Below are 14,453 nucleotides of genomic sequence, written 5' to 3'. Positions count from 1 at the left end.
CCACCTGCATGTCCTGGATATCTAATGGTGCGTCCCTTAACGTAGAATATGTTGAGATGGAGGTTAATTTTCGTATCAAATCCAAATTTAAATATGCCCTACAAGGAATGTCACAAGGCTCATCATAAGGCTCACCGTTTTATTCCGTTGCTTCGTTTCTTAAACACTGTTAAAGGATTATTTCATGGGGCGGGGGGAGGGGGTTGCCGCTTTCTCATGACCAATATCATCTTTAAAAAAATCTGAAATTATTAAAAACTCTCTCTGCTTCTCACATCATCAACATGATGCAAACATCTACATTCTTCGCCTCCCTCGCCATTACTATAACAAACATTGTATATTAAAAAGCAATCTGTATGCTGACCCGGTACGTGTTCAGTCCCCTGTACAAAGACATTTAAGAGTTAAAACTAAATGATATTTAAGTTGAATGAAAATTACGAAATGAAATTTAGGTAGCAAAGTTGAAACAATTACCTTTGTATACTTGATGAAATCCTTTGCCGCCACAAATTTTGTTACCAGTATCGTCCGCATTGAGACAAGGTAAACCGCAATGTGAATCACAGACCTTCTTTCGTTCGCAGATGAAATTTCCACAAGAACAATTGGTTTGTTCTGCCAAAGCTGCGAAGGAATGGCCTCCATTCTTGCATCGGTTGGTACACTGGTCAATATCACTAACATGACTGACAGTTGATGTTGTCATCGATTCAAAACAAAATGACCCGTAGCAACCAAGATATGTCATATCTGCAGAAAAAAGTTGATAAAATGGTTATCACTGTTTTTTAAAATTATTTTCTTAACTAAGTATGCAATTTAAATTTGTCTGTAATTATAAAGGGTAACCAGATTCTACAAGCTAGCCCGTTTTATTAATAGATTTTGGTTTAATTTACTATAACGTATTACGTGTATTGGATTATGTCAGCAGTAGGCCCTATCATTTGGATTTGGATTTTAAAATGTTTTATATGGAAATGAAATAAAAGTCTCAGAATCTTTGAATCTTGAATCCAAGTAAGGAGAATTAATATCTCCCAGTCAATGCCTAACATAATGCAGCACCGAAGGAACTGAAAATCGATTCCAATAGACAATTGGAGTTTACTGAAAAAGAAAATGGCATGATGATTTTCACCATAGTTTTATTTAAGATTAAAGTAAAATAATCAAAATCCCCTCACATTTGGATGTTCGATTACCACCTCTATTAGAGCACAGAGAGCCATCCGTTGTTTTATCCGGAGCCGAAAGAGGCAGAAGCAATACACCAACGATCAATCCACTGAACACGGCCATGACCAAGATGAGTTTTACCCTCTGCGTCTGTTTTGGGTTGTTTTTCGAAGAGGACGGGAGATGTTGCGTCCGATATTCAAATTAATATCCTCAAAAGAATGACATTAGCTATTCGTCTTGGGGGAAGTCCTGATCAATACTGTTTTTTGTGCGTGCATTCAGCATTTCGAGGAAGTGATCACAAAACGAAAATAGATTTGACAAATTTACTTCACACTTCATTTTAATTGTCACGTGAATGTTAGATCTGTCCTTTATATTTTACTAACCATTGGTTAATTATGGAATTAAAGAATGAAACTGGAACTATATGTAGGATTGAAACTTGATGATGTGGTTACGAAGTGACAATGAGGGGCCAGCTATAATGTGAGGAGGAAACATGCTCTTTAAAGTTGCAACCGAGCAAAGGGGGCAAGCTTTAATCATACCAAAAACAAAAATGTGACAAATTTTGGCATAATATTCTGAAAACGATGTTATATATCACCCTTTTAACTGATTTTCCTTCTTTTTATCCCTTTTTTTTGTCATGTTTATAAGAGCATTTCTGGTTTTAGGTCTATGGGCCTATAATTATTATGTAGATGAAAGTGGGGCGGACCTGCCCCGTCGCAAAAAGATCCAACTATACCCCCTCCCGAGCAGCAATTTTCTTTTCTCTTGTTTTTCGCACAATTGAATTATCATATTTCAGTAAGCAAATATCACACCTTACTAACAAAAATATCATAACTGCATTCATCAGTGTCTACAAAAAATACAAGAAATTTGAAAAAAAAATATTTTTTTTTCTACAAAATGGCCTCGAATGTACGAGTAGCTGTAATATTAAGAAGATGGCCTCTCGCCAAGGGATGTTACTACCTTGGGCAGGATAACATTACATCTTCAACAAAACCTACATCCAGTCACAGCAAAGTGGAAAGTGGTGGGTGGACTTGCCCCGAGGGCGGATCCCGGATAAGACCCGCTCTCCCCCAACATAACATATGGGGGCAGCTGCTCGATTATGACGTCACAAATCCAAAGTTCAAATTCTAGTAACTTTCTCAATCCTTAACAGATTTTCCTTAAACACTCACCAATATCTTTTATTTTTCTGCTATATTTTTACAACCAACTTTTTCAGGGTGAACTTCCCTTTTAACTTTTTAAAACGTTAACGAGTAATGAAACCTTTGGAACAAATGGGCTCGTGTGAAAACTGAAAAAAAATCAAAGAAAGTTTGAGAAAAATCGGACAGAAATGAGCATTTGAATATTGAAATCACTAGTGCTATGGAGATTCTCCAATTGGCAATGCGAAAAAGATGTGTGATGTCACATGTGAACAAATTTCACTTTGATGGACTAATAAAATACACCCAAAATGTCCATTTTGCTCTTTCTTATGGTGATACAAACTGCCCTCCTATCATGGCTATGGAAAGAATACATAATCTACTGATAAAAGTGATAAAAGAGGCGGAACTTTTAAGTGAAATTATACAAAAGTAATGGGAAAGTTGTTTACATGTACTATTACACATCTTTATTGCATTTCCAATAGGAGAATCTACTTTAAAAAGTGCTCATAACTTTCTTATTATTTATTCAAGTTTTCCCAAACTTTCTTTTTCTCATTTCTATATCTTGTTAAAAGGTTTAATTTTTTTATGATTAAACTTTATCTCATATTCACGTAATCGTACCTTTAGTCAGGGGCGGATCCAGGATTTTCCTAAAGGGAGGGGGGGGGGGGGACATTTACCCGAGGAACATTTGATCAGGAAAAAAAATTACCAAAAATTGAAGGTTGTCCACATAAAATTTGACAAGAAAAAAGAAAGAAAGATAAAACAAACAAACAAACAAACAAGGTCCTCATTTTCAAGGGTGGGGGGAGAGGGGAGGCAAACTTGGGTAAGAACGGCATATTTACACTAAAAAACTTGATTATCGTTCTAAAGGGGGGGGGGAGTGTCACGGGCCGGATGTGCTCACACAACCCCCCCTGGAACTGCCACTGATTTTTAGATCGTTATATCCATTTGACCATTCCGATCTTTACAATACCGAATCTATTCTTACAGGTACTGGAGAAGGAACACATATTTATATTTTAGATTATGCATGTTCTGGTATCCGAGCTACATATGAATACATCAGAGGAAGAGCTGATGCTCCCTCTGATGCTTATGGTGGAAATGTAAGATTACGATATACGCATCTTTCTTCTTTATTCCCTTTTCTTTCTCATTTGCCTCTTCTTTTTCCCCTTCCGATAATGAAATGTTAGGTGCAACCGTCCTGCATCGTGTAGCCTTACATGCCTTAAGGATATTATTACCGGGTTGAAACAGGTTGGAGAGAACTTTTGACACTTTGAGATAGTCGAACATTAACAAAAGAGTGATCTTTTAATTTGCACTGCGCGGACGGGGGGGGGGGGGGGGTAGGGGCAAGAAACCAAGAACCTCGATCCCCATCCCCTATGAATTTTTAAACCATTTACGTCAAGCAAAATTCATGAAATTCAAAATAAAATGTATTATACCCGGTATTTTACTCTATATATTGATTAGCTCGGTCACCTTGTTGTTCACTCAATATTGCGATGTTTATATTCGCTATGGAATATGTTAAGTACTCTGCCATGATGCAAAAAGAATAAAACATGTTTAGACTATATGCAGGTTTTACCTAGGTTTGTTAATATTCATTTTCTCTCTTCTACGTAAGTTATTATCGTTCCACATGGAAAATAATTCATTTCTTTCTGCTATTAATAATAATAATGATAATAGGCATTTATATAGCGCCATCTATCTAAAAATATTCTATTCCGATGCGCGTTGTTAATATTATTATTACCCCGACTTTAGCTCAAGCTGCCTTCCATCGCGCATGCATTCACAAGGATAATCCTGCCGGGTACCCATTCACCTCACCTGGGTTGAGTGCAGCACAATGTGGATACATTTCTTGCTGAAAGAAATTACGCCATGGCTGGGATTCAAAACCACGACCCTCTGTTTCAAAGTCAGAAGACTTATCCACTGGGCCACAATGCTTCAGTAAACTTACATTGTTTTGATATGGACAATTACAGTGAAGAAAAAATAGTGATGATTGAGAAAATGCAAGGTTGTGGTATCCTGATGTTCTAATGTTGTTTTTTGTTCTGTTTGAGTTTTTTGTTGACTTGATCTTTTGAGCCAAGGCTACCATAATCTTAAGCCTAACATAGAATACAAAGAGCAATAGCTTTTTTGGTGAAAGTTTTGTTTGTAATTTCAAATTGTTCTTTGCTAATGGACAGGGATCTGATACTGATGGGCATGATAGGCCTACCCATTGTGTTGGGGGTCATAGCAGGTACTCAGTATGGTATAGCAAAACGAACTCATCTAATCGAAAAAAAGGAAAACCGTAAAGTTATCACAGGAAGGTGATATATTTTAGTAATGATGGCTGTATAGTCATGGAAGTGAGTACACATAAAACGCTTCTTGCGTGAGAATATACTCCTTCGTGTTGTTTTACTTCGTTTATTTTGTTTTGGTGTGAACCTTCTGGAAAGGCGTCAGGGAAAAGTTTATAGCCATGATATATATTTTTTTTACGATATCAAATTTGATGTACATTGTTTTAACGATATTAATTTTAACGCTAAACTTGCCAGTTATGATAAAGAGCAAAATATAGCTACTATAAGAAGACATAAAGGAGGCGACGCTGTCTCTGTTAGTACTTCGACAATAAGCCAATGAGGCGACGATATAATAAAATCATCCTTCCTTTTTTTGTCGGAGTCATTTTCCAGAAGAGAACAACGTTAAAGAATAAATGATGATCTGATGATTCGCTGTCGAAGACAAAATATAACTTGCCATATCTTGCCCCGCTGAGGATATCCCCAGAATCTGATCCATACTTGATTCTTAAAGTAGGGTACAAACTTTCTTCGGAGATACCGAGAGAAATCGATTCAGCATCAATTTACGGAAACAATTCAATCACTGGATATGGAGATGTTGTTAACTCTTTGTCAGTTGTTTATTCTCTCCCAAAGTGCATGTGTCCTTTTCTTCATTGGCTTGAGTGGTTAAGTTATCATTTTTATTTTAGCAAAGTGTTTGCCTCATGGTGTAATGTTAATTGAAAAAAGGGGGACTTGAAGCTAGTCTTAGGTCGCGACTTTATGAACATGGCGCTGGTAATTAGCCAGGGGTGCTGAAGCACCCCCAAAATTTTACCTGGAGGCGGTGCTGCTCGTACTATTCTCCATTCGTTGCACCCCTGGCATTTTGATTGGTGTTACAAAATGGAGAAATGTAACTGATTTGCTTGTGAAATTTCTTAGGACCAAAATGACCTTATTTTTTTTCTTTGTCAAATTTACACTGTAAAAAAACCGTTTCCAGGGCCCTGGACTGGTGATCCTGTCTTGTGGTAAATGATAATTGCAAAATTTTCACTGGTATTGATTTAGCTAATTCTAGAAAAGGATCACCGGATGTTCGCAAAGGAATTTACGAACAGCTTTATGCAATCCTGAAGCACAAGATTTGGAGTAGATGAAACCAGTCTGTTTCCGAGTTTGGGAACGGCATAGAAAGGAGCTGATACAGCACAACGGGAGTACTACTGGTATGGCGTTTTTTGTTGCCGGCAAAGTGGAAGAATATAAAAATAATCATATCTTTTATAATTGTTTAATACAGAAGGGACCAGATTGAATATCACCTGTCCTTCATCAGGGAAACCACATCAACTCCAACCAGTCCAAGTGAGCCCAGCCTCTACGATGGGTAAGCTTCTTGATAGATATGACATTCCTATCAAGAGAGAAGCAGTCGCCTGCATTGACCGAGGTAAATATGGGCCCCGTTTTACAAAGCATTTGATTTGATTTATTTATTTATTTCCGTTCAAACAAAAGATATAATCCAACTTAGTACAGTGTAAATACATGTTCAAAATAATACATACTCAAAATAATACATACAGTTCTATAACATTTCATAACAAATATTGAAGATAAAATTATCTGAACGGAGGGACTTGCCAAGAAAAGCAGAGCTTGTAAAAAAAGTCCCCAAACATAGTTCCAATACTAATTAACATAACCTATATACAAGAGACGGGTGGAAAAAAATTAAAATACATAATCTACAAAATACCAAAATAGAGCATATAAGAGACAAAAAAAAGTGGAAAATAATTTGGATAATAATTGGAATGATAACGATAATAATGATAAAATTTTTTATAGAAATTATAAGAGTGGAAAAGGGAGGCAGAGGAAAGAGAGAGGAGAAAAGGGTGGTGCAAATAAACAGAAAATGAAAAGAGGAACATGACATGTGCACAGGTCATAGGGCACTGTAGTGACATTATTTAGGATATATAATATTACACAAATTTGTTGATAATTAAATGCTAGTTGTAAATACGTTTAGTTACAGGTTATATATTAGCTTGACTTGTTGGTGTGGAGTATTAACATATTAATATCTTTTTCGGTTTGCGCTTGAAAATATTGATGCTTGGTGATTCTTTAAAGTCATTGGGCAGTGAATTACGATTTATCCGAACAAAAAGAACTAGGAAGGTCACCAACCTCGGTTCCATGATTTTTGCTCCGGCGACAATTGCTCCGATGGTAAATCTGCACGTTAAGCCAACACTAAAACCTAGGCTCCAAAAACGAATACACCCTTCATCTTTAAAGGGGAATGAAACCTTTGGAACAAATAGGCTTGTGTAGAAACAGAAAAATCAAAGAATAAGAATAAAGAAAGTTTGAGAAAAATCGGACAAATAGTGAGAAAGTTATAAGCATTTGAATATTGCAATCACTAATGCTATGGAGATCCTCACATTGGCAATGCGACAAGGATGTGTGATGTCACTGATGAACAACTTTCCCTTTGGTGGACTATAAAATACCCTCAAAATGTCTCTTTTTTCTTTTTCTTATGATGATAGAAACTCTCTATCCATGATGTATTCTTAAAAAATATGTATTACATGACCTCATGTATAGACAGAACACATGATTTATGGATAGATGTGATAAAAGAGGCAATTCTAGTGAAATATATACTAAAGTAATGGGGAGAGTTGTTCATAAGTGACATCACACATCTTTGTTGCATTGCCAATTTGCTATCTCCATAGCATTATTGATCGCAATATTCAAATGCTCATAACTTTCTCATTATTTGTCCGATTTTTCTCAAACTTTCGTTGATCTTTTTCTTTGATTTTTCTGTTTTCACACAAGCTATCTTGTTCCAATGGTTTTAAATTATTCTGAACCAAAAACTATATTGCAATCCTAACTCTATCCCTATGCCCTTGAGACCGAAGCAAATTTCGCAGGAGCGAAATGTCGTGTCACTTTGGCGGCCTAACGGGTATACCTTATAGTGGAGAGTGCCAAAGTCCTGATGTAACGCCTTAATGCTACAGACCACGATGGGATTCGAACTCACGACCATCTGATTTCTAGTCGCTACACCTTGACGCTTCGACATTAATTCAATTAGTTTGATGATATCAGTCTCCGTAAGGCTTACGATAAGTCTTTTTTCCGGCTCCGGTTGTTCAGAGAGAAGAGGGGTTCGAACACACTTTCGTAATGTCTATGACATATTTCATTAAAATAATCCTTTGTCCGTAGAATAAACTTGATTACTTTCAGGAAACTGGAAAGTATAATTATGTTGTGTGCAGGGAAGGCTTCTAAGAAAGACGGAAGTTTGTAGGTTTGAACATGTTGAATGCCAGTCGAGGTGCCTTTTGTTGAGAGCTTAATTTGCAATATCCATCTATGTAGTTGTTTTACATTGAGGTGAGACTTTGAAATAATACAACTAAGACTTTTAGCATGATTTGAAGACTTCAAGAAGAGGTCTTTGTTCCATGGCAAGAGAAAAGTTCAAAAGGTCAGAGGAAAATCAAGTTCGCTGGCGAGATACAAAAGTGAATATCCATGGTACAGCTACACAAGTAAATATATAATTATATTAAGGCCACCGCACACCTTACTACTGGTCGCGATCCGACTTTGGAACAAATCGCATTTGCTCATTTTCTGAAAATGTGAATGGAACACACCATTTTATTTTAGGTTAGAATGATTGGAAGAACAGTAATATAACCATTTTGTAAGATTGTAAGCCTTTATTTTTGAGTAAATGCCAACTTGGTTTCAAATCGTTGCCAATCTTACGACTGCTATGATGTGATTACGACTAGATATTAAATTTACTTTTATTCTAAGAAGGATAGTCACAGATTTGAATATGGGTATTTGTACTATGATTTCGAACATTACACAGTAAGATATTTGAAGTCTCAATATAAGCATCAATTTCTGCCACGTTTTATTCCAAATTTGATTCGCAGACCAATCTTTAGGTGTGCGATCGCCTTAACTCCTGTTAATGTTATTGTTACAGATCCTTGTCAAAATGGAGGACAGCAAATCATAACGCAGGGCTACTTTGCATCTTGTGAGTGCCCTTTTGGAATTAGTACTCGTTACTGCGACTGTAAGTATATCAAGGCGTGTCCTTTGTCAGTATAATGATAAAGATAAGAAACAATGATGATAATAATAACAATAGTAATAATGATCACAATTAGAGTAATGATGACATTATAATATGATATATAATATCATACATTATTATATCATTTCGTGCGTTATATATATATATATTTATATTGCACACTACCCCTAGTCGACTTTGGGAGCGGGAAGCATTTGAATATCAGGATAAGTTTGAAAAAAGAAATTTGTCGGTTTGGCGTCTTTTCCCCCTTTATCTAGAATGAAATGAAACAACATGAACAACGCGCCCTCTTTGCCAATAATAATACCAATTATACAATAATAATGGTGAAAAAGATGATGATGACACTGATCAGTGGCGTAACTACGGGGGGGGGGGCATGGGGGGGGCACGTGCCCCCCCAATCGGCTGGCCAAAAAAAAAAAACGGGGAATAGGAGAAAAAGAGAGAAAAAGGAAGAGAAACGTAGTGGGGGAAAGAAGAAATTGTAGTTGATCATAGTGTTATATTATATTATGTGAAGCATTTTTTCACAACTTTATGAAACATTATTTGCTTAATTGTGTCTTCATTGTTCCTGGCGCTCGCATAGACTTTTTAACGAGATACCTGCTGTACTAAAGCCTCCCGTTTTCAAATCAATATACAACAAAATAATATATTTCCTCGCAATTAGAGTTATTATTTTTATAAGTAGTGATATATTCTTCTTTTTCATGACTACTGAAAGTTATTGCCCTATTTTAAGGTCTTCATATAAAACATTTCCTGTCCGTGCAAACGTTCGCATTAGTGGATTGGTGAGATTTCTGCTCTTCATGAACTCCTAAAATCAGTCCTTAAAATGTCAATTTTTCTGATCTGAATATAAAAAAATTTAGCCCGCGCTTCGCGCTCGCATCATTTGGTTAGTGAAATACGTGGGGTCTTAGTGAATTCCTACAAACAAGCCTTGGAATGCCCCTCTTCATGTCTGAATTTCCTATATTTTCAGCTCGCGCTTCGCGCTCGCAGTATTTCATTAGTGAGATGCGTGTAATAATCATGATTAAAATGACTTCAAAATGCGTTCCATGTGTTTAGATGTAATTCTAACAAAATCAGCAAGCACTTGGCACTCGCATTAGATGACTATGGTGAGATATGTATACTCTGACTTAATGGATTCGTAACTATGGTCCTTAAAATATCCATGTTTGTGGTCAATATATACAAAAATTTCAGCTCGCGCTTCGCGCTCGCATCATTTGGTTAGTCAAATGATAATCATGATTACATGACTACAAAAGGTGCTTCATGACTGTGTTTAGATGTAATTCTAACAAAATCAGCAAAGGATGGCAATAGCATTAGATGACTATAGTGAGATATTTATACTCTTGATGGATTCTAAAATATAATCCTTAAAATTTCCTTGTTTAGGGTCAGTATATACAAAAATTTTAGCTCGCGCTTCGCGCTCGCATTGTTGTTTAGCGAGAGAGTAAAGTATCATGATTACAAAACAATTTGCTTATAATGTCAATTTTTAGCCCTCAATATCAAAAATTTTCAGCTCGCGCTTCGCGCTCGCATTATTTAATCAGTGAGATACATATCCGTTTGATGGCACTGCATGTCCTTAAAATATCTCTATTAGGTCAGTTTACCTGACAACTGAGCGCGCTTCGCGCGCTCCGTAAGTGACCCGAAATTTTTGCTGGTGCCCCCCCAATGCCGTGACCCACGGTACGCCACTGACACTGATGACGATGATAATGATAAAAACCAATTAATAATAATGATAATAACAATAATGATTATGTTGATGACGATGATGATAATAATAATGATAATAATAATAATAGCAATAAATTTCATCAACAATAGAACTAATATCGATTAAGATGACAACAATAATTAGAACAACGCATAATGACGTCGCTGCTTTACTACCACTCCTTGTAGTACTAAACTGAAGTAACAAATCATCGTACCTCCATAAGTGCATGATAACAGTGGTAAAAAACCGAAATAAACTTTTTAGTGAAAACAATTGTTGTGTTGGGGCTGGATCTTATTGCTCTTTTATTTTCAAGCAGACTTAAAGGACAAGTCCACCCCAACAAAAACTTGATTTGAATAAAAAGAGAAAATTCAACAAGCATAACACTGAAAATTTCATCAAAATCGGATGTAAAATAAGAAAGTTATGACATTTTAAAGTTTCGCTTCATTTCACAAAAAAAGTTATATGAACGAGCCAGTTACATCAAAATCAGAGAGTCGATAATGTCACTCACTCTAAAATTTCTTTTGTTTTTTATTGTTTGAAATATGAAATATTTTGATTTTCTCGTCATTGTCATTTGAAATGAAGTTTCATTCCTCCCTGAACACGTGGAATTCCATTATTTTAACATTTATTGCTTCAGGAAAGGAGGTCCTAACCATCAAATTCGTAAAAAATGAAATATTGTATAATTCAAACAATAAACAACAAAAGAAATAGTGAGTGAGTGACATCATCGACTCTCTCATTTGGATGTAACTGGCTCGTTCATATAACTATTTTTTTCAAAATAAGCAAAACTTTGAAATGTCATAACTTTCTTATTTTACATCCGATTTTGATGAAATTTTCAGCATTGCGCTTGTCTGATTTTTCTCTATTGATTCAAACCAACATTTTTCTGAGGTGGACTTGACCTTTAATAAGAGGCAACTCAATGCAAGATGTAGAGTTCATATATATTTATTGAAGATAATTTGATGATGATAAATACAAATAATACAGGAACATGATGAGTAAGTCTGATGGTGACTATACTCTCTAAACCCCAATCTCTAATCTATCTGTATGCTGGAATAATCTGTAAAGTAATCTGTAACAATCTCTAACCAATCTGCATTCACAATCTGATTTTGGGTTCAGAAGTGAACCCCTTATATATTGGTCTGGTCTAGACTCTTTACGATCAAATAGGTGTTGGTCAAACTTGGAAGCTTGAGCAAAACAATCTGTACGTCGAAACTTTACTCTGAATTGGGGAGTTGAACTTTTAGGGAGAACATGAAATGTAGTGAATAAGAAACCCATAAAATGTGGGTTACACTTCGTAATTCCGAAGCTTCGTAATTCCGAAGGTTCTTTATTCCGAAGGTTCGTAATTCCGAAACACGTAAATTGCCTATACCTCGATGTTCGTTAATCCGAAAACGAAAAAAGGTTCGTTAATCCGAACATTTGTGGCGTAATTCCGACGATTCGTTATTCCGAAGGTTCGATAATCCGAAAACGAAATAAGGTTCGTTGTTCCGAAGGTTCGTTAATCCGAAAACGAAATAAGGTTCGTTGTTCCGAAGGTTCGTTAATCCGAAAACGAAAAAAGGTTCGTTGTTCCGAAGGTTCGTTGATCCGAAAACGAAATAAGGTTCGTTTTTCCGAAGGTTCGTTAATCCGAAAACGAAATAAGGTTCGTTTTTCCGAAGGTTCGTTAATCCGAAAACGAAATAAGGTTCGTTAATCCGAAAACAAAATAAGGTTCGTTAATCCGAAAACAAAATAAGGTTCGTTAATCCGAAAACAAAATAAGGTTCGTTAATCCGAAAAATGAAAACCGGGAAAGCAGAGGCAAGGGGAGGGGGGCGGCCGGGGGGACACTGTTGCCGTTCAATTATTATGAGGATGGGAAGGCAAGGGCGGCCGAACGAATTTTCGTTGGGGGTAAAGCCAAAAAATGAAACTCATACGTCAAAATGGGCACTTTGGTGATATTTTCACCTTAAGATTATCATCTGCTTGAAGTCATTGTGTGTTTGATAGTGATTAAGTAGAGAAAAACTTTTTTTTAAGTGACTTCTTATTATGGCAAAATGTATATTTAGGCTTTATTTTTCGGGAGAGAGTATAATGAGCGAGCGGCTTGGTAAAACAAATTCAAAGGTGAAGTTGTATAACGTTTTTTGTGGTCAATTATTCTTAAAATGGCGAGGTGTTGCGAGCGTGAATCACAAGCTAAAACTTTAGGTTATTTCAATAAAAAATGAAAATTAGTTTTTAAAAATCCGAGCAGATTTCTGCTGTCATTAAAAAGATGTGCATCTAACTAAAGAATTAACTCGAGCGCAAAACGCGAGCTTAAACATACTGACCAGAAAAGGAACCTGTTAAAGAAACCATTTAGTGACCTCTTTATAGGATGCATATTTCACGAATCGAATGAGAGTGCGAAGCGCAAGCTGAAAATTTTAAATATTCCAGCCTGAAAACTTAACTTAACTTGTATACTTTAAAAAGAGTTTTATTTCGAAAAAAACATGAAAAACGGCATATTTATTTTTGAAAAAGGAACTTTCCCATTTTGGAAAATATTAATTCCCCTGTTTTTTATTTCATTTTTGATGCCCCCTGCCTCCCTCCCGGCGGATCCAACTTTCGTCAAATAGAGGGGGGCAATTTTTTTAAGCCACATTTTCCTTGATCGGCAGTTTAAAGTTGATTTTTGTTTGTTTCTTTGAAAGAGTAGTCCTAACAGTCAATGATTAGCTTTATCCTTATAAAATAAAGTAAATATGTAATAACATGATAAACCCTTTTTAAATAATGCGAGCGCAAGCTATATATTTTTTTTAATATGATGGGCAATGTGTTTGTGATCTTCAAAGCGAGATGCCTATGTAACTAAATTTAGATAATAACTGCTAGCAAGAAGCGCGAACAGAATTTTTAAATATATAAGCTCTGACCTGATCTAAGGGGACATTTTAAGAACTTTTTGCAGTTAGCCATGAAGACGATGCGTGTTTTAACCAATGGCGTCGGAACGTTTTTTTTTTTTGGGGGGGGGGCAAAGCAAAAAAGGGGCCAATAGGGGCAATTTGGTGCAACGGATATTTTCACCATTAGATTATCATCTGTGTGAAGAGGTTGTCTTGTAGTAACTAAATTGAGCACAATTTTTTAAGTGATCACTAAAGTTATATATTTACGTTTCATTTCTGCGAGCGTAGAGAGCAAGCAGTTTGGGGGAAAAAGTCAAATCTGAAGATGTAAAATAATCACCTTTTTGGTCAATTACTGTTAAAAGGGCATCCTTGTGAGATGTTGCGAGCGAATCACGTGCTCAAACTTTTGGAATTTCATGTGGGCCCAGAATGATAATATTGAAATTGATATTATTTGCCCAGGGAAGCCACTTCAGTTCTGAAAACTATCCTCCCAGCTATTATTATTTTTTTACAAGAACGCTTAGAATGTCCAGTTTTGAGGTTGGAAAATCGGAAAAATTTGGCTCACGTTTCTCGCTCGCATCAAGTATTGTTTATTGAGGAACTCATTCTATTCCTGGTTACAAAAAACGAAGTATGAAATGTCCAGTTTTCAGGTTTGAATATCACAAATTTTAAGCCTGCGGTTCGCGCTCTCATTATTTAGTTCGTGAGACATATATTCTATTCATGAGTCACTAAATGCAGTCCTTAAAAGATTACTTTCTGAAGCCTGTTGCATAAAACTTTTTACCTGAGAAAACTCTGGTAAAAACTGAAAACTAAGGTTAGTCTGATTTCCGCCATTGACTTTAGCACAGGGCA

General features: G+C 36.1%; 1 protein-coding gene across 1 annotated transcript; it reads right to left on the bottom strand.

Annotated features, from left to right (window-relative positions):
• Positions 1-12: 12 nt before the first annotated feature.
• LOC121430501 lies at positions 13-1,464 on the bottom strand. Its single transcript, XM_041627783.1, has 2 exons — positions 1,194-1,464; positions 13-756 (listed from the first exon to the last, which is right to left on the bottom strand). Exons 1-2 carry the CDS (start codon positions 1,306-1,308, stop codon positions 455-457), a joined length of 417 nt encoding a protein of 138 aa, XP_041483717.1. The 5' UTR covers positions 1,309-1,464; the 3' UTR covers positions 13-454.
• Between the last annotated feature and the right edge of the window lie 12,989 nt (positions 1,465-14,453).

Source organism: Lytechinus variegatus, chromosome 17 (genome assembly GCF_018143015.1).
Source record: "Lytechinus variegatus isolate NC3 chromosome 17, Lvar_3.0, whole genome shotgun sequence".
In the NCBI taxonomy this organism is placed as follows: domain Eukaryota; kingdom Metazoa; phylum Echinodermata; class Echinoidea; order Temnopleuroida; family Toxopneustidae; genus Lytechinus; species Lytechinus variegatus.
Note: the sequence above shows the minus strand (reverse complement) of the source record. Positions and strands in the feature narration are given on the sequence as shown.